General features: G+C 42.0%; 1 protein-coding gene across 1 annotated transcript in view; it reads left to right on the top strand.

Annotated features, from left to right (window-relative positions):
* SPOCK1 (SPARC (osteonectin), cwcv and kazal like domains proteoglycan 1) overlaps nucleotides 1-24766 on the top strand; it is a 573572-nt gene that overhangs the window by 455170 nt on the left and 93636 nt on the right. Inside the window, exon 6 of the mRNA XM_053567058.1 lies at nucleotides 11023-11137. Coding sequence (XP_053423033.1) covers nucleotides 11023-11137 — 115 coding nt within the window. The remainder of the gene's footprint in view (nucleotides 1-11022; nucleotides 11138-24766) is intronic.

Genomic DNA, 24766 nt, shown 5'->3' with positions numbered 1-24766 from the left:
TATCTTTATTTAGTAAGAAAGAAATGGACACTTGAACAGGTTATACAAATTGCTCGGCTGGTCACCCTTAGTAAGCAGTGGAGCTGTGTCAGTTTCCCTTGAAATTTGCAGTGAGATGTGCAGACAGGTTCCCACCCATCACCACAGCAGGAGAGGTGAGAGTCATGATAGAAATTAGGTGCCACCCAAACTTGCCCTCCACCTCCAGTGCATGCTGTCTGTGGGGGAGACTGCCCCAGCCAGTGGGGGGCGAGGCAGCTGGGAGAGGAGGCTCAGCGTGGGCCAGCCCGCCAAGCAACCAGGACAGCAGGGAGACTGGCATCTGAGGGCATTTATAGCAGCAGAGATGTTTTTATTTTAAGCAGGTGCCAGCACCTCAGAACATTCTCTTCCTTCCTCCTAGAGCTGCCTGAGCCCACACACTCAGGCTGGGCGAGAGATGTGTGTGTGGGAGGTCCCTGCGCCCACACTGCCTCTTGCCCCTCCTGGGTCTCTCTGGGGACTGTGCTTTCTCCTGCACTTGGAGCATCTCCTCCACTCTCTTCCCTTATTTCTTCTCACTTTCCTTCCTTCCTCTCTGCCTGCCATGCCTCCTGTACTGACTGCCTTTCTTGCTGTCTCCTTATTTCACTCTTATTCGTGTTCCCTCTTTTCTTACCTGTTTTTCCTTCCCATCTGTAATAGGGAAATGATAGTGCCTAGCCTCCTAGGGTTCCTGGGGAGGTGACCAATTAATTTCAGCAAGCCTCTCCTGCTCACATGTGGCCTTGGGCCACATGAACCTGAACAGCCCCCTCCAGAGGCTTGCCCTCAGGTGGCAGTCGGGTTCAGAGGGCTGATCCTACCAGCGCGACTCCATTTTGAGGCTGTGGCTAGATTGCTCCGGACTGCTGACTGTGAGTGCTTTGCTTGGAGAGAGCACCCTTAATAACACTTGGCAGTTGATCTGTTAACCTGGAATCCCTGCAGGCCCTTACACCTCCAGGAGAGGCCGAGTCCGAGTGCCTGTCGGCTTCTAGAACACAAGAGAAAGTGCCCACATCATCTGATCCAGGTCTATGAGCTAATCAGCTCCACTCTATAAGTTGATCTTAGCTAATCACACAATTTAGAGTGAATTTCAGTAACATCATTGTCACTAGTGATAAGTCAAGTTGGCAAAGCAGTTCATTTGGCATATTTTGGCACGTTAGGAATCGTGTCCAGCCAGGTCCATTTCCTCCCTGAAGCTGGGCACCAGGCAGTCTCCAGGCGGAACCTCCTGTCCTCTTACCCTTTCCCAGCTCTGGAGTCACTCCCCTCTCCTCCTCGCTGTCTGTCTCATCACTCAGCCCTCCCAGGATGCCTGCAAAGGGTTTGCCAAACCCTCATTGTTGTAGAAGTCTGAGAATCAGCACATGCAGCATCAGACAACAGAGAAGTTAAGGGATTGGGTTAAAAATTAAATCTGCTACTTGCCTTGTGTCCCTGAGGTAGTCACTTCCTTTCTCTAGTTTCAGTTTCTTAATCTCTGATTTGAACGTGTGAACACCTGCTCTCCCACAGGATTACATGAGGTATCACCCATGAATAAATATTTATTTATTTCATTATTATTATTATTATTATTGAGACAGAATCTTACTCTGACGCCCTCAGTAGAGTGCTGTGGCATCACGGCTCACAGCAACCTCAATCTCCTCAATCTCCTGGGCTTACAAGATTCTCTTGCCTCAGCCTCCCGAATAGCTGGGACTACAGATGACCCCACAACGCCTGGCTTATTATTTTTTTTTTTTCATTGCAGTTGTCACTATTGTTCAGCTGGCCCTGGCGGGTTCAAATCCACAAGCCTTGGTGTATGTGGCCGGCGCCCTATCCACTGAGCTACAGGCGTTGCTGGAATAAATATTTATTAAGTGCAGATGGTCCTCAACTTACGATGGCTCAATTTCTGATTTTATGACTTTATAACAGTGTGAAAGTCATATGACTTAAGTAGAAGCAGTATTTCCAGTACCAAATAGCCATTCTGCTTTTCCTTTTCAGTATGGCGTTCAACAGATTTCATGAGATATTCAACATTTTATTATAAAATGGGCTTTGTTAGATGATTTTGCCCCCATATAGGCTAATGTAAATGTTCTAAGCACGTTTAAAGTAGACTAGGCCAAGCTGTGATGTTCAACTGTGACGTTTTTGGTAGTATCTTCACCTTACAGTGGGTTTATTGGGATGTAAACCCATCATCTGTCAAGGAGTGGCTGTACTTCGTGCTAGGCTCTGGACAAAGATGCCTATTTTCTTGGAGAAGCAGATATGTAAAGAGATTAGCAGGGTATCACCCTGGGGCACAGAGACAGGAGCCCCTGGGAAGCCTGGGGGAGGGAAACTGGAGCCAGGCAGGGAGGAGGGGAGACTGCAGCGGGCAGACTCTGCGTCCTCACACGCAGCATACCCCTTCATTTCTGTGTCATTCATTTCGTCTCTACTCAGACATCCTGTCCTATAGGGCTGCAGAAAACTTAAGCATGGTTATTTTGTGGATTTGCCTCCTCCCTGGGATCCTGGGGTCCTCTCAAGGGCCAGGCTCTTACTTATAGCCATCAAGTTGGGGTTGTGTGGAGACGCGGGCTGGCCAGTCGCTTCTGCACACTGCCGTTGCTCTCCTTCATTTCCTTTACTCATCTTATTCTTATGAGGACCTACTGTGTACCAGATGCTGTTGTGAGAATTTTGGACATAGCAGTTAACAAAACAAAAGATCCCCATCCTCATGGAGCTTATAGTCTAGCAAGGAAGACAGATAGGAAACAATAAGTGAAACAAATTAGTAATTCCTGCAGTGTATTAGAAGATGCTAGGTTTTATATTTTGAAAAAGGAAAAAGTACAATCTTCTTACAGTGTAAGAAGATCAGGAATGCCTGCTGTGATTTGTTAAAGGGGTGGAGAGGAGATGGCATTTGAGTGAAGGCCTGAGGGATGTGAGGGGGTGCAGGGCAGGGTACTCAACTGTCACTGTCTCCAGGGCCCCTTCTCTGGGGCGCTCTGCTGCTTCCAGGCCTGGGTGGTGAGCCTGTGACTCGTCCCACCAGGCAGGCCTTCTTTCCTGAGGTCTGCCGTCTCCCCAAGAGGAGTGCAGGAAGCAGTATCTTGGAACTCCAAGTCTTTCCTCATCTGTACCATCCTTCAAAATTCCAGATAAGGGAGACCTTGCACAGAAACTTCAAATTTCAAAATATTATCAGTCTTAAGAAAATATCAGGGAGAGCAGACAGCAGGTGAAAGTCCCAGAGTGAGAATAGCAGTGGCGATGCAGGAACCCCCAGTCCTGTGCTATTGGGGAGGGAAATCTTGTGCCCCGGGCCCGGGCCAGCTAGAGGTGAGCCTGGCACACACAGGGTGGCTGCCTCCTCACCAAGGTCCCTGCTGGGCGCACCACCACGTGGAGTGCTCTGTGAATAGAGGCTGTAGGCATTTGCTGGAGTTGTAGCTTGTCACATAGACTCCTGCCCTTGGGGAGAAGGCGTCTTCTCCTAGGCCTCCCTCACCTGAGCCTGGCCCCTTTCCTCTGGCATTTGATGTGCAAGACTCTGCACTGGTTTTGTTACACAATTCATAGAAACTCTATTCAGCCTTGTCTGTAAAAGGAAACCTATGACAATTTGTACTTGAACTGGACTGAAATTTACCTCCCTCGCTTGCTGAAAAAGGATACGCTGAATCATTGACAAACAAGGAGAAGAGGAGAGGAGCAAAGTTGATGGCTTACTTCAATCAGAGCAATCTGTGCTTCAGCAAACCTCGACCTTGGTGAAGTCCTGCTCTCTACTAAGTGCAGGGCGGGTCCTGGATACAGCAGAAAACAGGACCCAGTCACTGCCCTCAAACAGCCACCCTCCAGTGGGGAGCTGCCAGAATGGTGAGGGGACTGAAGGGGAAAAGAGGGAGGGGAGGCCTGGAGGACTTCTCCTGGCACCACTGAGGAAAGCATGTTAATCTTTACCCAATAGCTATTAATGTGACAATTATTAAATGTATGGAGAGTTTAAAAGAATATTGTAATAAATTCTATATACCTACCATCGAGATTTGACAGTTGTTAACATTATGCCACATGCACGCACTCTCCTGTGGGTACACATACACACTGTCCTCAGAACTTTTTAGAAGTAATTTCCAGACACTGTGACATCTCTCCCTTAAGAATAGGGGCATTCGTCACTATAGCCACTGAGCAGGTTAGTATTATATCTATGAGAGCAATTCTGTGATATCACCTAGTATACAGTTCACATTGAAATCACAATGATTTTTCCCAAAATGGGTTTTATAGCTTTGTATAATAATTAGTAGTCAAGATATAATCAAGTATCACCCATTGCATTTTTTTCTCTCTTTAATTTCTTTTAATCTAGAACAATGATCCACTCACCTCAAGTCGTTTTAGTTTTCTTTTTCTCTTTAGAATTCAGGGAGTTACTTTATAAAATGTCCTCGATTTTGTATCTCTCTGTTTCCTAATGAATAGACTCAGTTTTAGCGTTTCTGGTAGAAGTACTTCGTAAGTACCACCGTGCCCTTCCTATGTCAGGGGCACAGGCCAGACTGTCCTGCTGCTCGTGGCATTCCCTTGGTCCCTTTGTCCCTCTGTTCAGGGGTGACTGCAACATATTTTATTGAAAATATATATTTTCTTCTTTGTAGTAACTAAATATTCTGTAAGGAGACACTGCGAGACTGTGTGAGTGTTTTATTCCCCAATAACTGTCACTCCAAATTTTTCACAAACAGGATCATACAATCCTTTCCTGACTCAATTATTACATGGGGAGTTGCGAAATAGTCATTTTCTAATTCTACCCTTTCTTTTAAATTTCTTTAGCTGGCATTCATTTGTTTAAAAAGGAGATTTTTCCTTTCTTACAGCTTTAGCAGCTTGGTTTCAGTTTGAGGTTCTGGCTTCTTTGGAAGTCTCAGCTCGTGAAACTGTGAGCGGGTGTGTGCATGTGCGGGCCGTAGAGGGAGAAGGCGAGACGGAGCCCTGGGCCACATGCAGGCCAACCTTCAGTGCCACTGAAGGGATCCTGTCTCCTCTTCTCACTCGGCTTCAGCCACTGGCTTCCTTGCTATTTCTCCTGTGTAGCCAGAATCTTCCACTTCAGGGCCTTTGCCCTTCCGTTTACCTAGACTCCCCTTCCCCAGACAGGGGCTTGACTCACCTTACTCTCTTCCCCTTGCCTGATGTCACCTTGCTGGAAGATTTCCTTATACACGTACAATACACCGTCCTCTCTCCATTCTTCTGTCTCTTGCTCTCCTTAGTTTTTTTCCTTGGCTCTCATTAGCATCCGCCATCTAACCTTCATGGGACCAGGCCTTTGTCCCATTGATAAAACCCATTTTGGCAAAAAAAATTGTGATTAACAGGGCCTGGCCCATCATAAGCACTCTGTGAGTGCTTGTTGAATGCAAGAAGGAACACCCATATCTATGTATGTTTGGTAAGGTTCTGAATAAGACTGAAGAACCCTCCCTTGCCTTTCTGCACAGCTTCTTTCAGATAACCACTGAGCCCCTCCAGCCCCCGGGCACAGCCGAGTGGCTGCTCCCCATCAGTTGAGACCATGGGTGTGGAATCCAACTGGGGCAGTCAGCAGCCACTCACTTCACGCCCAATTATTAAAGCTAGCAAAGCCTCAGGATTATTTCTCCCCCTCTACTGTGACATGATTTTGGGTGAATAAAAGCAAATCAGAATTCATCAACTGTGAACAAAATTGTCAACTGTGAGCCATCAACAGTCTGGCTTAAAAATAGATGATAGGTTGATAAAATACAGTGGAGAAAGCAATTTAAATAAAACATTACAAATAATACCCAGAGCACACAGGGCAAAGCAAAGAGTGCGTTATGGAGGAGAAGTGTACTCAGTTGAGACCTGCGTGAGCAGTGAACCACAGAGAGGTTGTTAGTTTTGCTTTACAAATCGTAGAAGAGAAAGATTTACCGGCCATTTATGGGAAAACATTCACTCATTCTGACGTATGGGAGTGTTATGCAAAAGAGAAGGGGAAAATGGTTGGGAAATCTGCTAGCACATTTATTTTTGAATATTTTAAATATTTCTGTCCATTCGTGCCATCTTCAGTCCTCTCGTTTCTCCACTTCTGCAATGATTGGGGAAGTCATTTCTGTTCTAGCAGGTCAAGGGTCTAAAAGTTTCAGGAGTTTGTATTTGTATTTCTGTTTGTGTTTATATAAGTATGGGTTCTAGTCTTATGTTTAAAAGTCCTTAATTTATTTCCCAGTTTCTCAACTCTCTTCCTTTGGAGAGTTAGAGTTAATTATTTAACTGCTTTATCATAAAATCAATATAACGTCTTGAATTTTTTATATTTCCTCTTTTCTGCATCGCAACTAATAGAACTTGGCGACATTCTTTGGGTCCAAATGCTCATTTTTTTTCAAGGCTGCTATTTGTGATTTTTTCTCCTCTTTCCTTTAGAACTGAGCCATCTTGGCATTCAGATCTGTGTTTTATAAACCTAAGGCAAAGTGTTTTTATTCTTTAGAGTTTCTTTTTTTTTTTTTTTTTTTTTGTAGACAGTCTCACTCTGTTGCCCTGGGTTGAGTGCCTTGGCATCATAGCTCACAGCAATCTCAAACTCTTGGGCTTGAACAATCCTCTTGACTCAGCCTCTTGAGTCTCTCTCTCTCTCTCTCTTTTTTTTTTTTTGAAACAGAGTCTCACTCTGGCACACTGGGTAGAGTGCCGTGGCGTCACAGCTCACAGCAGGCTCAAACTCTCGGGCTCAAGTGATTCTCTTGCCTCAGCCTCCCAAGCAGCTGGGACTACAGGCGCCCACCATAACGCCCAGCTATTTTTTGTTACAGTTGACATTGTTGGTTAGCTGGCCTGGGCCAGGTTTGAACCCTCTACCTTCCGTGTATGTGGCTGGCACCATAACCACCGTGCTACAGGTGCCGAGCCGAGTCTATCTCTTTTTAAAAATGTACTTAGAAGGTGTTTTAATTTGCTAGGCTATGATAACAAAGTACTGTATACAAACTGGATCTTTAAGACCAGAAACTTACTGTCTCATAGTTCTGGAGGTTAGAAATGCAAAATCAGGGAACCAACCAGGGTGGTACAGGCCCGCTGAGCAGGAAGCCCTATACCTGGGGATTTATATGGCTCCTCTGTGTGAAGCTGCAATGGTAATCAGCATTTGGCTTCAGTAGCTACTCTTCTCAAGCAAGAACCTGGGAGAGAGAGGATGATGAAAAGTGATTGGGAGGGTAACTTGAGGGATGAGGAGAAAAGATGTGCTGTGGGAAGGGGACGTTTGTGAGGTACCCAAGTTGCAGGCCCTTGGGATGCTTCTGGCCAGAGAAGATGTGGGGCTCAGATGCAGAGCTTTGCCCTCTCACCCCTGCCCAGAGGGCATCCCCGACGTGTGCCCTGCTCACGCATCCACTTTCTCAGAGGTATGGTTCCTGCCTGGGTGTCACCTCCTAGAAGCAGATACACGTCATTTTAGATTTTATCGTAAATATGTGATATTTAATGTAAGAAGTACAATCTATTGATATATTTGATGTGTAAAAGTATATGTACTATTTTATGGATGTTGTCAAATATGGTAACAAAACAGAAGCCTCAGAATCTGACATGCACCTTAGGAAATAAAACATCATGGAATTCTGTGGCTCCCATCTGGCCGAGCCTGGCTCCCCTCAGGAGGTGACACTTTTCTTGGTAGAATTTGCCATTGTTTCTCCTCCTTATCAGGGAGCTTTCCCCATATATGTGTGTATCTCTGAATAACATGTTTTGAGCTTTCTAAAAAATGAAATCCAACTACAATGGGGACTTTAACCTTACAAAGGCGATTTATATAACCTAATCACACGTCCTTCATATTAGTCTGAAATAAAAAAATGAAAAGAAATGGAATTACACATGTAGCCTTTTGAGCTTCATTTAAATGTCACATATTTTTGTGAAAGATAAAATGCAGCTCTGTGCCCTTGAAACTAGGATTTTCACTGGTGCAGTGTTTTTGGTAGAACCAGAGAGGAGGCTGGCATGCCGAGGAGAGGACACGGCAGTCCAGCCAAGGAGCTGGAGTCCCAGGGATTACAGTCCACAGGGGTTCTTGTCATGGCAAGGCCGCCCAGGGAACAGGTGTTCTGGGCATGTGGGAAGTGGATGTACTAGGCTCCCGCTCCAGTGATAGGCCGGGGTGAGCAGGGAGACTGACAGGCTGAGTCCTGAAAGAAAGGACCTGGGAGCACTCTTTTTGCTTCTTCATCAGGTCAGTTGAAGGGTAGTTCAGGATGAACATCTTAAATATGGAGTCCTTGTGCAGGCAGACAGGTAAGTCCTGGCGGCTGGGACAGAGTGAACTGTGCCATCCCTCGCGCGTTCATCATTCAATAGCTACTTCTATACATCTGCATGCCAGGGCTGTACACGTGCTATATCGTGCCAGGGATGTGGCAGTGACAAGACCTTTTTCTGCTGTTCAGTACTTCATGGTCTAGGAGGAAGTCAGCCACTTGTTGGTCAGCTTTTGCTAAGTTATGCTGTGGTAACAAATGACCCCCAGGTATCAGGGGCTTACAACAACAAACCATATGTCCCTGTCTGTGTTGCGTGTTAGGTCTGGGTTAACTTCAGCTCCATGTTCTCTGCCTTCTGAGTCCTGGGCAGAAAGAGAAGGAGCAGCTCTTACATGGCAGATCATTTTTTGTGGGAGAGGGAGGAGAGCAAGATAGGCGATGGAACCAAATGGAGATTCTCAATGTGAGTGGCGTGACTCCTGCTAACCACCCACTGTGCAGAACGAGTCATGTGGCTAGGGCTGGGGTCACCCACTGCAGAGAGGAAGTTGACCCTCTCACAGGGAGGTGCTGCCCAGCAAGAGACGGTGCTGTGAGTAGAAGGATAGGTTCTTCTCCCAGGGAGAACAGGGAGTGTTCGGGAAAAGTCCCTGTCCATCACAGATACAAACAGGAAATAACAGCTTCAGTATGATAAGGCTTTATAATAAATAAGCATAACAACTTTGACTTTATAAAATAGATTTACACATAGTTTTTTCTCTAAATTAGCTATAGGGGTTCTGTAGAAAAGCTGATCGTTGCTCCAGAGAGCTAGCCAGGAGGGGAGGAGGGGCAGCGGCCAGCTGTGGGCAGCTGCGCGTGTGCTGCGCTATGTGGAAGAGCTGCCTGCTTGCGACCTGCACCTGCTACCTTTGGGGGCTCCTCTTGGCTGTCTGCAGGCACGTCCTGTACCTGTAGGCTTCCTTTGTGCTCTGAACTTACACACACACACACACACACACACACACACACAGGAACGCACACACGCATGCATGCATGCACGCATCCAGCCTCACCTCACCGTCACACCCACATGGCTTCACTGGAACACACTCTTTTTGCTTCTTCATCAAGTCAACACAGCCCCACAGCTCCTGCCGCTGTGCTGGGCACACACTAGACTAGACACTTGGCAAGTGTGCACGAGAGGTGCTCTGCTGCCCGAGGAAGCCGATGCTCCACAGGTCCGCACTGCTGCTCTCTCCCTGCAGGGGTGGGTGACTGCCGAGTGACACAGGAGCACATCCAGTATATTCAGAAGCAGGTTTAAAGCACTCTGCCTTTGGTGTGTGATCAGTATGGGGCCCGAGTAGCCTGTCCTATCACAGTGAGCCAGTAGTTATCAGCACTTACTTGTGTGTGGCTATGCAAATGCTCGTGGACTTTTTTTCAAAGGTATGCATTTGTGTTTTCCAAGGGCAAGGACTCTATCTCCTCTTTTCTTTCATTTGAAAGATTCCCCATGGCACCTGATAAGAGCTGCATGCCCAGCGGGTGCTCAGTAAATTTCACCTATCTCTTCTTCCTTTGAACCTCTACCAGATACACACATGGTCTTGGGCCTGTGGGTCTTTGCAAAAGACTGATTACACACAGACCTTGATCTTGAGAATTTTACAGGCAAAAAGGGAGTAAATGCTCAGACAGCTCAGATCTAGGCCAATAGCAGAGTTACCTAATTAGTCACAGATGGTTCAGCATGGATGTATGTGTACCAAAGCCCCATCCACATGAGACAAATAGTGTTGTGGGGCACACAGCTAAGTGCTGAGCCCTGGACTCAGGCATGGGTGAGAATGAGCTTTGTGCTCTTTTGCAAGTTATTTAACCTAAATCTCAGTGTCTTCTCATAATGTAGGAATGCTAAAAATGCTGAGGACTGTTGGGATCTTTTGCACCTGTAAATAACATCCCTCTCTCTTGCTTGTGTTCTGAATTCACTGAAACTTAAGAGCTAGTAGAAAGTGACCAAAATGTTACCATTGTTCCTGATAAAAGTTTGACAAGAAGATACGGCTTACAGGCTTCTAAAGTAGAATCCTAGGATTGGGTAAACATGTCTAGCACGTCACAGGCTAGTTTGACCACAGGCGTCCTCTGGTGCGGGACAGACTGGTGTAAATTTAGGTTTTGGATTGTGGAAGCAAAAGCATTCATTCCTCGTTGCTTCCAAGGGGAAGGGGCTGAGCCTCTGGTTGCCATCCTGACTTAGTAAAGAGATTGCTACTCTTCTTCCCCAGCAAGAACACATGACAGGCTGAATGAGCTGCGGGGTGGTGCGCAAGCACAGGAGGAAATGAGAAGAAGACGTCTTCTGTGGTGGAGGGAGAGGTTTTGCTGTACCAGATAGAACTTCACAGATGTTAAGTTTCATAGTAACAATTTTAGCTGCCCTTTGAGTTTACCTTCAGTAACCAATGTTAGCCTTTCAGTGCTTCCTTAGTGTTTTTAGAAGTAATCCTGTGCCATCTGGAAAAATATAAGGGGCCATTTCTTATTCAGTGTCCTCTAATTCAAAACTTTAACTGAGATGGAATTCTCCCGAAGCTTTGTTTGTGAGAAGTGAAGGCACTGGCTTTCCTCCAAGGAAACTGGGCAGAGGTGTGTGGCAGCTGCGTCCTTAAGGCCTATTCTATTTTCTCTTTTGCAGTGCAAGTTGGAATTCCACGCTTGCTCTACTGGCAAGAGCCTCACCATCCTCTGTGATGGGCCCTGTCCGTGTCTCCCGGAGCCTGAACCACTGAAACACAAGGCAGAAAAGAACAGTGAGTGGGGATCTGAAAGGGGTGTGTGTGTTAGGGCTGGATGGCATGGCCAAGCTCTGTCCTAGGTGCCAGGAACAAGCAGAGGAAATGGGCAGACTTGGCAAAGAAGTACGCAGCTTGTTTAGGGACCCTAAACTGAATTGCTCTCAGCTACCACTAAAAAGAAGAGGAAGGGCTGAGTGTCTGAAAATAATTCTTTTAGACCAAGATATGTGCCAGGTTCTTCTGGAGGTCAAAGTGGCTATGGCTTGGGAGGAGCAGGCCTCTCAGCTTCTAAGACCAGGGCCTGCCCCTGGGGTACATCTTGGTCTTTCTTGAACTCTAATCTCTCAAATCCTTTGAACTTCTCAAGGCCAAATATCAAAACAGAGACTACAGAGATGTCACAACAGTGGAGAGTATTCTTCCCCAAAGCATTTCTTTATTAATATATTCTGCTTGTAATGCAGCACAGAGCCAGGGGACAGATGAAAGAGAAAACCTCCCCATGGTAGCTGTTTCTCTTCCATGGCTGAGAGGGGCAGGAAAAGTTTGGCTTATTTAGATGTTTTCCTGGTGGAGGGAGTAATGTTGTCCCACTGATCTCGGCCCCCTTTTGAGCCTTCTCCAATGAGACCCAAGGTGGAAGTTTGGATTTACATTCCGTGGGATTGGGTTTCACTATCCTAGTTAGCTACTTCATGGAAAATGTTGCATGTTGGTGTGTGGATGTGTGCATGGGGGGGTGTGTGTGTGCTTGTGACGTCTAAGGCCAGCAGCTGTTTGCAGTAAAGGAGAATGAACAGGGTGTGAGTGTTTATCCATTTGGCCATTTATAAACCATATTGTCTTTTCCAGGGCAAATAGATGAAGATTTCAAGTCTAAATCTGTTCATGGTAACTTTAGGAATATTGTGTTTAAAGGTTCTCCAGGAGTTTTAACTCAGGATGTAGAAAGACACTGTAAACCATGAAGCCCTGTGATCATAAATAATCTCCAAAGATTATTCTTGATTTACAAAGATTATTCTTGATTCTTGATTCTTGATTTCATTGCACTTGGGCCTGATTCATTTATATAAATGCAGTATTAAAAGTTAATTAATCTACATAAGCCTCCTTGAGTCTGGTCAGAAAATCTAAAGCCATGTGGTATTAAACAACTGCATAGTCTAGAAAATTAAGTACTGTCTGCAGATTTCTTAAGACTCTTTTTAGCAAGTTTCAAAAGCTTCTGCTTTCTAAATATGTTGTTTATTGCTTTAATTTGCTCTTGACCAAACCAAGGTCATCACCACTGTTTTGTTTTCAGTATCTATAAGTGGGGATGAATGCCTGTCTCCTAAAGGGCTAGCAAATCTGCCAAAATTTCCTAACTTCCATAAAAAGGCCACAGGCCAGTTTTCTGGGAGAATCCTCCAAATGAAGAATAGCCCTTGTTTCCTAAGGATGGGCTTCATACATGAATAAATGAGACCCACTGTCAAATAGATGGGTTATATAGAAGCACAATTCATAATTGTGCCATTTATTTGTTCAATTATTTACTGGTAAAAATTAGAACACATTCTCAAAAACTGCAAAAATAAAAAAAATTAGAACACATTCTTATTGAACCTATGCAAGTAACTACATTGCCATTAAAAGTAAAGAGATTCAGAAACGTGTCACCGAATTCTGAAAGGTCAGTGAGGATAAGATTCCTATTTAAAAATGATTCAAGATGTTCACAAAAGCACAGACCACTAAATTAATGGTGAGAGATAGTTCCAAAAGAAAGAGCAGTGACTCTAGCATATCACACCAGAAATGATACCAACAATGTTTCAAAACAACCAAAATTATATTTTCTTATCAATTCCTTCAGTTCTACACAATTTTTTTGTTGTTCGACTGGATCTTGGGTCAAAAATTAGATTTTTAGGAAGTTTTCTGCTGCTGGACTATGAACAGCTCTGGAAATCCTCAGTCCGTAATATCATTTGGGAATTGTCTATGAAATTTCACCTTGGAGCCCTAATGAGTCTGTTACGTGAAGTGAAGTATCAATATTCAAACTTGATAGAATTCTTCGCATGAAGTTCTAAGTTGTTGGAACCTTTGTTGGTTTGTGTTTTGCTTTGGTCTGTGTTCTTTCTAGATTTCAATGTTTTGTTTACATACTATATTTTGTACAGATTGAGTCAAAGCCATACACATAAGTGAACCCTGGTTGATTTTCATTGCACACCTTCAATCCACCCCCAGATTGATTTTCATTGCACACCTAAGTATTGATCAATTAGTTCCAATTTGGTGTTGAATACTTGTGTTTGTTTCTCCATTCTTGTGATGTTTTACACAGAAGAATGGTTTCCATTTCCCTACAGGTTGTCCAAAAGGGTGTTAGATCATCATTTTTGTGCCTGAGTAATACTCCATGGCATGCATATACCACATTTTATTAAACCATTCACATATTGTTGGGCACCTGGGTTGTTTACACATCTTTGCAATTATAAATTGTGCTTCTATAAAATGTGAGTGCAGGTGTCCTTTTTATAAAATGACTTTTTTTCCCTCTGAGTATATACATATGTGTGTGTATATATATATGTATATACATACACATACACAGCAGTGGAACTTCTGGGTCACTTAAAGTATCTCTACTTTAAGTTCTTTGAGGTATCTCCATACAATTTTCCATAGAGGTTTTATAAGTTTTCGGTCCCACCAACAGTGTATAAGAGTTCCTTTCCCACTGTATCCACACCGGCATCTGTTGTTTTGGGACTTTTAACACGAGCCATTCTCGTTGAAGTTAGATGAGATCTCATTGTGGTATTGATTTGCATTTCCCATTAAAAACTGAACTTATAGGCCAGGGGTGGAGAACCTGTGGCTTTGAAGGTCCTTAAATGAGGCCTTTTGACTGAATCCAAATTTAAAGAACATATACTTTTACTTTTATTAAGACATTTTTGTTTGTCGTTTATACTTTTATTTTATTTTTAAAATGATCATATTTTAAAATGCCAAAGAATTAAGTTTCAATGAAATAATCCTCCTAGATTGACCAGCACAATCAGAATTTAGTAAGCCATAGGGTAAATTGACAGCTGTTATGCTCGTGATTTAGTTATAACTTCCCCCACCTGACTGGCACCACAAGAGGCTGGTTGGTGAGAGTTCACAGGTGTTGAGTGCATCAGTCTGTTACGAGCATTAACAGCAGTACACTGTGTTTTTGTTTGAGGTGGAATTTCTGAATAGTTGCACAGCTTGACAGTATTTCTTAATTCTGTGTGCTTAACAGACTATCACGTTAAAGAAGAACAAGAGAAAGTTGAAGGAAGAACACACATTTGTTAGAATCAGGAATTGCTGTATTTTCTTGTTTCTGCTAAAGAGTAGGATAAGATGATTTGCTTGCCTTGTGATACTGCAGTCTCAACATTAAAGAAATTCATGTCCATCAGCAATAACATTCATAAAGACCACAAATATTTTAAATTAAAGGACGAGGCACAAAAATTTCTTCGCCGTACAGAAAGTTGTATTGCAGAAATTAAAAGATAGGAAGCAAGGGCAAAGACAACTCTTTCAAGCAACAGTCAGACCTGAAAATAAAGCCACTGAAATAACTTATAAAGTAGCATATGTACTTGGGGGTAGGCGGGGGTCAGGGGGAGGGAGTGACATCATTCAGTGATGTAGAAATTGTGAAAGAATTCATTGTCGAAGTTACAGGATGCTTAGACCCTAGTAAGGTTTCAGAGTACAACCATACCACAATGTTTCAAAGAGAACCATAACTGATGGACAGCATGAATTAGGCTTCAACTTAACAATTTCATGCAGTACATCAAAAGGAAAATATCAGTGTTACTCACTTTGGATGAATCAACTTATATTACTCACTTTATGCAGATTTTATACTTCATTTGGGTCCTAACAGAAGATTTTCTTTGCAATGGAGAGTTAACTTGCTTTGGGTGCTCTTGTGAACAGAACATGGGAAATAGATTTCAACACTTTTCAAGATAAGTCGTGAAGTTGGACTACATTTGGTAAATTTAGTGAGTGTATGTACAGACAGTGCACCTTCCATGACAAGAAAACATGAAGGGTTAATTGCACAGATAAAAGAAAGTATTCATGGATCCAGATGCTCTCATTTTTTTTTTCATTGTACCTTACATCAGCAAAATTTCTGTGCTAAAGCGATTTTGAGTGACGCTTTGCAACAGGTCATAAATATTGTTGACTATATTTGTGCAAATGCAACATGGCATTATCAATTTCACAATATGCTAAAGTTGAATGATGAGGTACTCAGGGTAGATTAGCTTCATCTTTCTAAAGTGTGTTGCCTAACACACGGATAGGTGTTAGCCAAAATTCTATCTCTATAAGAACAGATAGTAGTAGTTAAAATTTATTAAGAACATAATAAATTGAATGTGAATTCAATTAGAATTGTGAATTCATCTGAATTATTGAAAGATTTCTTTAGGAATGTAGCGTTGTTCTGTGATACCATGTCAAATCAAAATGGCTTGTATATTTCTTTTTTTTTTTATCGTTGGGGATTCATTGAGGGTACAATAAGCCAGGTTACACTGATTGCAATTGTTAGGTAAAGTCCCTCTTGCAATCATGTCTTGCCCCCATAAAGTGTGACACACACCAAGCCCCATCCCCCTCCCTCCTTCCCTCTTTCTGCTTCCCCCCCCATAACCTTAATTGTCATTAATTGTCCTCATATCAAAATTGAGTACATAGGATTCATGCTTCTCCATTCTTGTGATGCTTTACTAAGAATAATGTCTTCCACGTCCATCCAGGTTAATACGAAGGATGTAAAGTCTCCATTTTTTTTAATGGCTGAATAGTATTCCATGGTATACATATACCACAGCTTGTTAATCCATTCCTGGGTTGGTGAGCATTTAGGCTGTTTCCACATTTTGGCGATTGTAAATTGAGCTGCAATAAACTGTCTAGTACAAGTGTCCTTATGATAAAAGGATTTTTTTCCTTCTGGGTAGATGCCCAGTAATGGGATTGCAGGATCAAATGGGAGGTCTAGCTTGAGTGCTTTGAGGTTTCTCCATACTTCTTTCCAGAAAGGTTGTACTAGTTTGCAGTCCCACCAGCAGTGTAAAAGTGTTCCCTTCTCTCCACATCCACGCCAGCATCTGCAGTTTTGAGATTTTGTGACGTGGGCCATTCTCACTGGGGTTAGATGATATCTCAGGGTTGTTTTGATTTGCATTTCTCTAATATATAGAGATGATGAACATTTTTTCATGTGTTTATTAGCCATTCGTCTGACTTCTTTAGAGAAAGTTCTATTCATGTCTCTTGCCCATTGATATATGGGATTGTTGGCTTTTTTCATGTGGATTAATTTGAGTTCTCTATAGATCCTAGTTATCAAGCTTTTGTCTGATTGAAAATATGCAAATATCCTTTCCCATTGTGTAGGTTGTCTCTTTGCTTTGGTTATTGTCTCCTTAGCTGTACAGAAGCTTTTCAGTTTAATGAAGTCCCATTTGTTTATTTTTGTTGTTGTTGCAATTGCCATGGCAGTCTTCTTCATGAAGTCTTTCCCCAGGCCAATATCTTCCAGTGTTTTTCCTATGCTTTCTTTGAAACAATAAAACAATTTTTATTGTTTCATGCCTTAAATTTAAGTCCTTTATCCATCTTGAATCAATTTTTGTGAGTGGGGAAAGGTGTGGGTCCAGTTTCAGTCTTTTACATGTAGACATCCAGTTCTCCCAACATCATTTATTGAATAGGGAGTCTTTCCCCCAAGGTATGTTCTTGTTTGGTTTATCAAAGATTACGTGGTTGTAAAATGTTAGTTTCATTTCTTGGTTTTCAATTCAATTCTAAGTGTCTATGTCTCTGTTTTTGTTCCAGTACCATGCTGTCTTAAGCACTATGGCTTTGTAGAACAGACTAAAATCTGGTATACTGATGCCCCCAGCTTTATTTTTGTTACAGAGAACTGCCTTAGCTATACGGGGTTTTTTCTGGTTCCATACAAAACGCAGAATCATTTTTTCCAAATCTTGAAAGTACAATGTTGGTATTTTGATAGGAATGGCATTGAATAGGTAGATTGCTTTGGGAAGTATAGACATTTTAACAATGTTGATACTTCCCATCCACGAGCATGGTGTGTTCTTCCATTTGTTAATATCCTCTGCTATTTCCTTTCTGAGGATTTCACAGTTTTCTTTATAGAGGTCTTTTACCTCCTTCGTTAGGTATATTCCTAGGTATTTCATTTTCTTTGAAACTGTGGTGAAGGGAGTTGTGTCCTTAATTAGCTTCTCATCTTGACTGTTTTGGTGTACACAAAGGCTACTGACTTGTGGACATTGATTTTATATCCTAAAACATTACTGTATTTTTTGATGACTTCTAGGAGTTTTGTGGTTGAGTCTTTGGGGTTCTCTAAGTATAAGATCATGTCGTCAGCAAAGAGGGAGAGTTTGACCTCCTCTGCTCCCATTTGGGTTCCCTTTATTTCCTTGTCTTGCCTAATTGTATTGGCTAGAACTTCCAGCACTACGTTGAATAGTAAAGGTGACAGAGGACAACCTTGTCTGGTTCCAGTTGTAAGAGGAAAAGCTTTCAGTTTTACTCCATTCAGTAAAATATTGGCTGTGGGTTTGTCATAGATAGCTTCAATCAGTTTTAGAAATGTGCCACATATGCCTATACTCTTCAGTGTTCTAATTAGAAAAGGATGCTGGATTTTATCAAATGCTTTTTCTGCATCTATTGAGAGGATCATGTGATCTTTATTTTTGCCTCTGTTAATATGGTGGATAACATTTATGGACTTGCGTATGTTAAACCAGCCTTGCATCCCTGGGATGAAGCCTACTTGATCATGATGAATGACTTTTTTGATGATAAGCTGTAATCTATTGGCTAGGATTTTGTTGAGAATTTTTCCATCTATATTCATGAGTGAGATTGGTCTGAAATTCTGCTTTTTGTTTGGGTCTTTTCCTGGTTTTGGTATCAGGTTGATGTTTGCTTCATAGAATGTGTTGGGGGAAGATTCCTTCTTTCTCGATTTTTTGGAATAATTTCTGCAGTACAGGCATAAGCTCTTCCTTGAAGTTTTGATAGAATTCTGGTGTGAAGCCATCTGGACCAGGGCATTTTTTGGTTGGAAGATTTTTTATTGTTTCTTTGATCTCAGTGCTTGAAAATGGTCTGTTCAGGAGCTCTATTTCTTCCTGGCTGAGTCTAGGGAGAGGGTGTGATTCCAAATATTGATCCATTTCTTTCACATGGTCAAATTTCTGGGCATAGAGTTTCTGGTAGTATTCAGAGATGATCTCTTGTATCTCTGTGGGATCAGTTGTTATTTCCCCTTTATCATTTCTGATTGAGGTTACTAGAGATTTTACTTTTCTATTCCTCGTTAGTCTGGCCAATGGTTTATCTATTTTATTTATTTTGTCAAAAAACCAATTCTTTGTTTCATTAATTTTCTGAATGATTCTTTGTTTTTAATTTCATTGATCTCTGATTTGATTTTGGAGATTTCTTTTCTTCTTCTGAGTTTAGGCTTAGATTGTTCTTCTTTTTCCAATTCCATAACATCTCTTATGAGATTGTTGATGTGCTCTCTTTCTGTTTTTCGAATGTAGGCATCTAAAGCGATGAATTTTCCTCTCAAAACTGCTTTTGCAGTATCCCACAGGTTTTGGTAGCTTGTGTCTTCATTGTTGTTATGCTCAAGGAAGTTAATGATTTCCTGTTTTATTTCTTCCTGCACCCATCTGTTATTCAACAGAAGATTGTTTAATTTCCATGCCTTTGGGTGGGGTCAAGCATTTTTGTTAGAGTTGAGTTTCACCTTTAGTGCCTTATGGTCTGAGAAGATACAAGGTAAAATTTCAATTCTTTTGATTCTGTTGATATTTGTTTTGTGTCCCAGGATATGATCAATTTTGGAGAATGTTCCATGGGGTGATGAGAAGAATGTATATTCTTTATCTTTCGGATGGAGTGTTCTATATGCGTCTATCAAGCACAGTTGTTCTAGGGTCTCATTTAAATTTCTTATATCCTTGTTTAATTTCTGTTTAGAGGATCCGTCCAGCTCTGTAAGAGGAGTGTTAAGGTCCTCTGTTATTATGGTATTATCAGATATCATATTGCTCAGACTGAGTAAGGTCTGTTTCAAGAATCTGGGAGCATTTAAATTGGGTGCATAAATATTTAGAATTGAAATGTCTTCTTGTTGCATTTTTCCCTTGACCAATATAAAGTGGCCATCTTTGTCTTTTTTGACTTAGGTTGCTTTAAATCCACATGTATCTGAAAATAAGATTGCAACTCCTTTTTTCTTCTGAATTCCATTTGCCTGAAAAATTGTCTTCCAACCCTTGACTCGGAGCTTTAATTTGTCTTTTGAAGCCATGTGTGTTTCTTGCAGACAGCAAATGGATGGCTTGTGTTTTTTATTCCAGTCAACCAATCTATGTCTCTTCAGTGGGGAATTCAAGCAATTAACATTTTTTGAGATAATTGATAAGTGTGGTAGTATTCTATTCGTCTTATTTTGTGAGAGTCCATTGCTTAGTTTTATTTTTTGCATCAGTGTGGAGGTTTGGTTCTGTCCTTTAATTTCTGAGTTCTTACTTTGCTGCTGATCCATTGTGGTGGTCAGTGTGCAGAACAGGGTGAAGTATTTCCTGTAGAGCTGGTCTTGTTGTGTTGAATTTCCTCAATGTTTGTACATCCGTAAATGATCTGATTTCTCCATCAATTTTGAAGCTTAGCTTAGCAGGGTACAGAATTCTGGGCTGGAAATTGTTCTGTTTAAGTAGATTAAAGGTAGATGACCATTGTCTTCTTGCTTGGAATGTTTCATTAGAGAAGTCTGCGGTCACTTTGATGGATTTGCCCCTGTAGGTAAACTGGCGCTTACTCTGGCAGCTTGCAGAATCTTTTCTTTTGTCTTGACTTTGGACAGGTTCATCACAATGTGTCTTGGAGAAGCTCGGTTAGAGTTGAGGCGACCTGGGGTCCGATAGCTCTCTGAAAGCAGTGTGTCAGAATCTTTGGTGATATTTGGGAAATTTTCTTTTATAATATTCTCTAGTATGGCTTCCATTCCTCTGGGGCATTCTTCTTCCCCTTCTGGAATTCCTATAACTCGTATGTTGGAACGCTTCATAAAGTCTCATAATTCTGACAGTGAACGTTCTGCTTTCTCTCTCTTCTTTTCTGCCTCTTTTACTATCTGAGTTATCTCAAAAACTTTGTCTTCTACCTCTGAAATTCTTTCTTCTGCATGGTCTAACCTGTTTCTGATACTTTCCATTGCATCTTTAAGTTCCCTAATTGACTGTTTCAGTTCCTTCAGCTCTGCTATATCCTTTTTATATTCTTCATATCGTTCATCTCTTATTTGATTCTGTTTTTGGATTTCCTTTTGGTTATTTTCCACTTTATTAGCAGTTTCCTTCATTGTTTCCATCATTTCTTTCATTGTTTTCAACATGTGTATTCTAAATTCCCTTTCTGTCATTCCTAACATTTCTTTATAGGTGGAATCCTCTGCAGTAGCTACCTCATGGTCCCTTGGCGGGGTTGTTCTGGACTGGTTCTTCATGTTGCCTGGAGTTTTCTGCTGATTCTTCCTCATGAGTGATTTCTTTTATCTGTTTCCTTGCCCTAATTTTCCTTTCACTTCCTCTTGCTCTTTAAGTTCTCGTGCCTGTGGACTAAGGGTTACAGGACCAGAAGGGTGAGAAGGTTGAAGAGCAAAAAAGGGATGAAAGAAAGGAGGACCGAGTGATAAGAAAAAAAAGAAAGAGAAAGGAGAGGGGGTGTGTAAAAGGAATATTGACAAAAAGAAGAGAGGCACAGAAAGAGGGAGACAGAGCAATATAGGTGTACAGTAGGGTACTTTGATACAACCTTAAAAAAAAACCACCTTCTGGGTGTGCCCAGTTGGGTGGTTCCCTTGAGGTTAGCAGCTCTTTGCTAACCTGATAAGACACAGTACCCCACCTCCACCAAGTAGATAGGAAAGACAAAAATGCTATAAATCAAACCAAAACAAGCAAACAGAAAACTTTACGGGATAAAATTGGGGGAAAACCAAATAATAGCGGTAGAAACACTAACAAAAATGAAGTTCTAATTATTGAAATAGGCAGCAATGGGAAATTATAATTAAACTAGAAAAATTGAGAAAGAAAAAGGATCTGTATGGAAAAGGTTGAACTTAGAAAACAAAACAACAATCAACAACATCAAAATAAACAAAAAAAACAACCAAACCAAAAAAGAAAAACACAACCAAAAACACAGCAGTATGTATATGTTATTGAATATTGTCTGGGCAACACGTGGTCTTCTGGGGTATGAGATGTTAATCACAGTTCTGATACGACTTGAGGCTGATAGTTTCTCAAACCCCAGCTGGTAGACACCCTAAATCTCTCTTCAGCCCACTTAAAAGGCACTTTGAACTTGTTCACTTGCTGGGCAGAAGCTTTCCCATGGAATTGCTTCTCGCTGGAATCACTGCTGAAGTGGCTATCCACTTACCCTGTGTGCCAAAACTGGTCTCCCTCTGCCCCCGAGGGTTAGGGCTGCAAGGCAGCTCAGACCCCGCCCTTAGGCTACTTGATCCCTGGGTTACCAGCTCCCACCCAATTCTAGCTCTGCGACCCTGAGGGCCGAGCTTGCCGGGGCAGATTGCTCACAATGGCTGCCTGTGACCCAGAGCCAAACACTATTAGCTCCGTCTGGCTCAGTGGCTCAGACTGGGGCCCTAGACAAAGGCCAAAGTTCTCCATACTCCCGCTCAGGCTCTCCCCAAGGCAGTTCAGCTGATTGCCAAGTCCAAAGACACCAAAACAGTTCACAGGTAAGGCCTTTCTGGTTTGCAGTCTTGCTGCTACTGAACTTACAGTTGCGGGAGGGTTTAGACGGATTGAACACACGCGACCTCTTGCCAGTTTTCCACTGTTTTAGTCCTCCTCTTGGGGTCCAGAAGTCTCTCACTGACTCCCTGTATCCTCTCAGGGGTGATGATAGGCAGATCCCACCAGCCAGAGATGCCTGGAGTCCTATCTCCCCAGACTCACGGTGCCCAGATGCAACGAAGCTGTTACTCGGCTGCCATCTTGCTCCGCCTCCTCGGGAAAAAGCGGCTTGTATATTTCTTTGCAAGGTAAAACTAGGTTTATATATATGTGTGGCAAAAAAAAAAAAAAAAAAATCCAAGCGGTTCCAAAAAAACTATCTTTTTTCAAAATGCTTTTTCTTCAAAAGGAAATGTCAGATGAACATTTTCCTCATTTAGCAAAGGTCTGGTGAGCAGGATGATAAATGTGAATCATTTGAAGAATACACAACTATTACAGACCTATTAATGGAAGAATACAATGAAAGGTTCACTGACCTTGAGAATCATGACATAACGCTCAAATTAGCATTTCAGCCTCACCGAGGTGATAGCACCACGACACCTAAAGAACTGCAGATGGAAATGACTGAGCTCTCAGTATATGGCATTTTAAAGTCATGAATTAGGCTTCAACTTAACAACTTCATGAAGTATTTCAAAAGAAAAATATAAATGTTACTTACTCCCTTTGGATGAATCAACTTATACTACTCACTTTATCCAGATTTTATACTTCTGTTAGTTTGATGCTAAGAAAGATCCAGTTGAAATGGAAAAATGCAGTAGAATATCTGTGCCTTCAACAGCATACCCTAAAAATGCTTTTTGCTTTTCAACCACTTACTGCTGCACGTCAACATTTTCCTACCTAACCCAAATCAAGACACCTTAAAGTCACAAATAACAAATACCCATCTAGAGGATCAACTGAAACTGCTGATCTTCCTGCTACAACCAAATAGTCAAATGCTTTCCAACAACTAGCGACACAGCAAAGACATTAAAAGGTTAGATAACTTTAAAATTAAAAGTAGTTTTCATTTTTGAAATTATTAAGTACATAATATATTTTTACAAAATCATGTACATTTTAAAGTATATTTGATTGAAGATTTTTGACTGTGGCCTTGTTTTATCACAGCTAAATTAATGTAGTATCCCAATATTAAAAATTTCCCTACCCCTGCTCAGGCTGTGACTTACAGTAGAGTTTTCTGTAAACATGAGGGGTGCCAGACACCTCCTCTTGATGGTAAGACTGAATGGCTATAGTTAATTTGTTGGAATCCAACAATATCCTAGCAGAGGAGAGTATAATCCCCTATTGGAATATAATGTTTAACTTTTAACATGGATTTGATCAGTGTTTCCCTGGAGGGTAAGAACATATTCTTGGCAGTGAGGACATTGATAAATCAATCCCCAGGGTCATTCTGTGAAAGGAAGCATTTGAATTAATAATGTTTCACCTAGACAAAATTGATAAAGGGAAGGCTGACCTTTTCCTTTGATTTGACAACTCTTTTCATGTGGCTCTCACAATAGTTTCTGATCGTCAATAAAGGCTGAACTGAGGTTGTGACAGTAGAAATAAAGGGGAGGGGATGGATGCAAAGGAAAGTTCAGAAACGAAATCAAAGGCAATTTTCAGGCTCACTCTTACAATCCTAGCACTCTGAAAGGCTGAGGCAGGAGGATCCCTGGAGCTCAGGAGTTCAAGACCAGCCTGAGCAAGATCAAGACCTCATTTTTACTAAAAATGGAAAAACTAGCTGGACATCATGGCAGACACCTATAGTCCCAGCTACTTGGGAGGTTGAGGCAGAAGGATCACTGGAACCCAGGAGTTTGAGGAGCTAGGCTGACACCACAGCCTTTTAGCCTGGGACAACAGAGTGAGACACTGTCTCAAATTTCTATAAAAGGCAATTTTCAGTTGGCAACTGAGCTGTGAGGTGGAAGGAGGGAGGGAAGAACAACTGAGTGTGTAATCTACCTTCCCTCACCTGTCAGTAGCTGCTTCAGAAGCTGTAGGCTGTGGAATGGTATCTACAGGCCATCTCTGCCTCTGTGAGACTCGGCCATGTCAGGAGGAATCTTCTTTCTGTTCCTATTGCAGAAATGACATTTCGTAGTATCATAAATGTGAGTGTGTTAAAAAATGTGGTGATATTATTAATGTTGTTGGTATTTTATTTTCAACGTCATCTCTGTTTTGAACCTCAATTCCATCTGTGGCAAAAACATTCATAGAGTCACGCCCAGGTGAATTCTGCTAATTTAGGGTTGTATTTAAATTCTAGGAAGTCAAGGTGAGGTGGCGGCTTGAGCTGCCATTTTGGTGGGAGGCATTTCCTGACGTTTCCTCCCACTCTTTGGCACCCACCAACCTAGACAGAGTTTCTATTGTCTTCAGTTCATTACCCAGCAGTATTCACCCTCTTCCAGGCCAGCAAGAGATGTGTGAGATACCATTGATGACCTCCAATCACCATGTCTCTTAAGATCATATTGGTCTCTTTCTTCTCTGTTAGACTCTGTATTTATTTCTTTCTTTTCTGTTAGACTTTGTGTTTATTTACAGCCCCTCCTTGGCACCATTCAAGGGCACAGAAAACTTGAGGATGCCTTTGTGTGATTTTCTGGCACCAAGAAGGACTGCAGTGAGGTTGCTATTTAATTCAAAAGATATTTGTATGAGG

This window comes from Nycticebus coucang, chromosome 17 (assembly GCF_027406575.1).
Source record: "Nycticebus coucang isolate mNycCou1 chromosome 17, mNycCou1.pri, whole genome shotgun sequence".
Taxonomy (NCBI): domain Eukaryota; kingdom Metazoa; phylum Chordata; class Mammalia; order Primates; family Lorisidae; genus Nycticebus; species Nycticebus coucang.
This window is presented reverse-complemented; position numbering and strand designations above follow the sequence as displayed.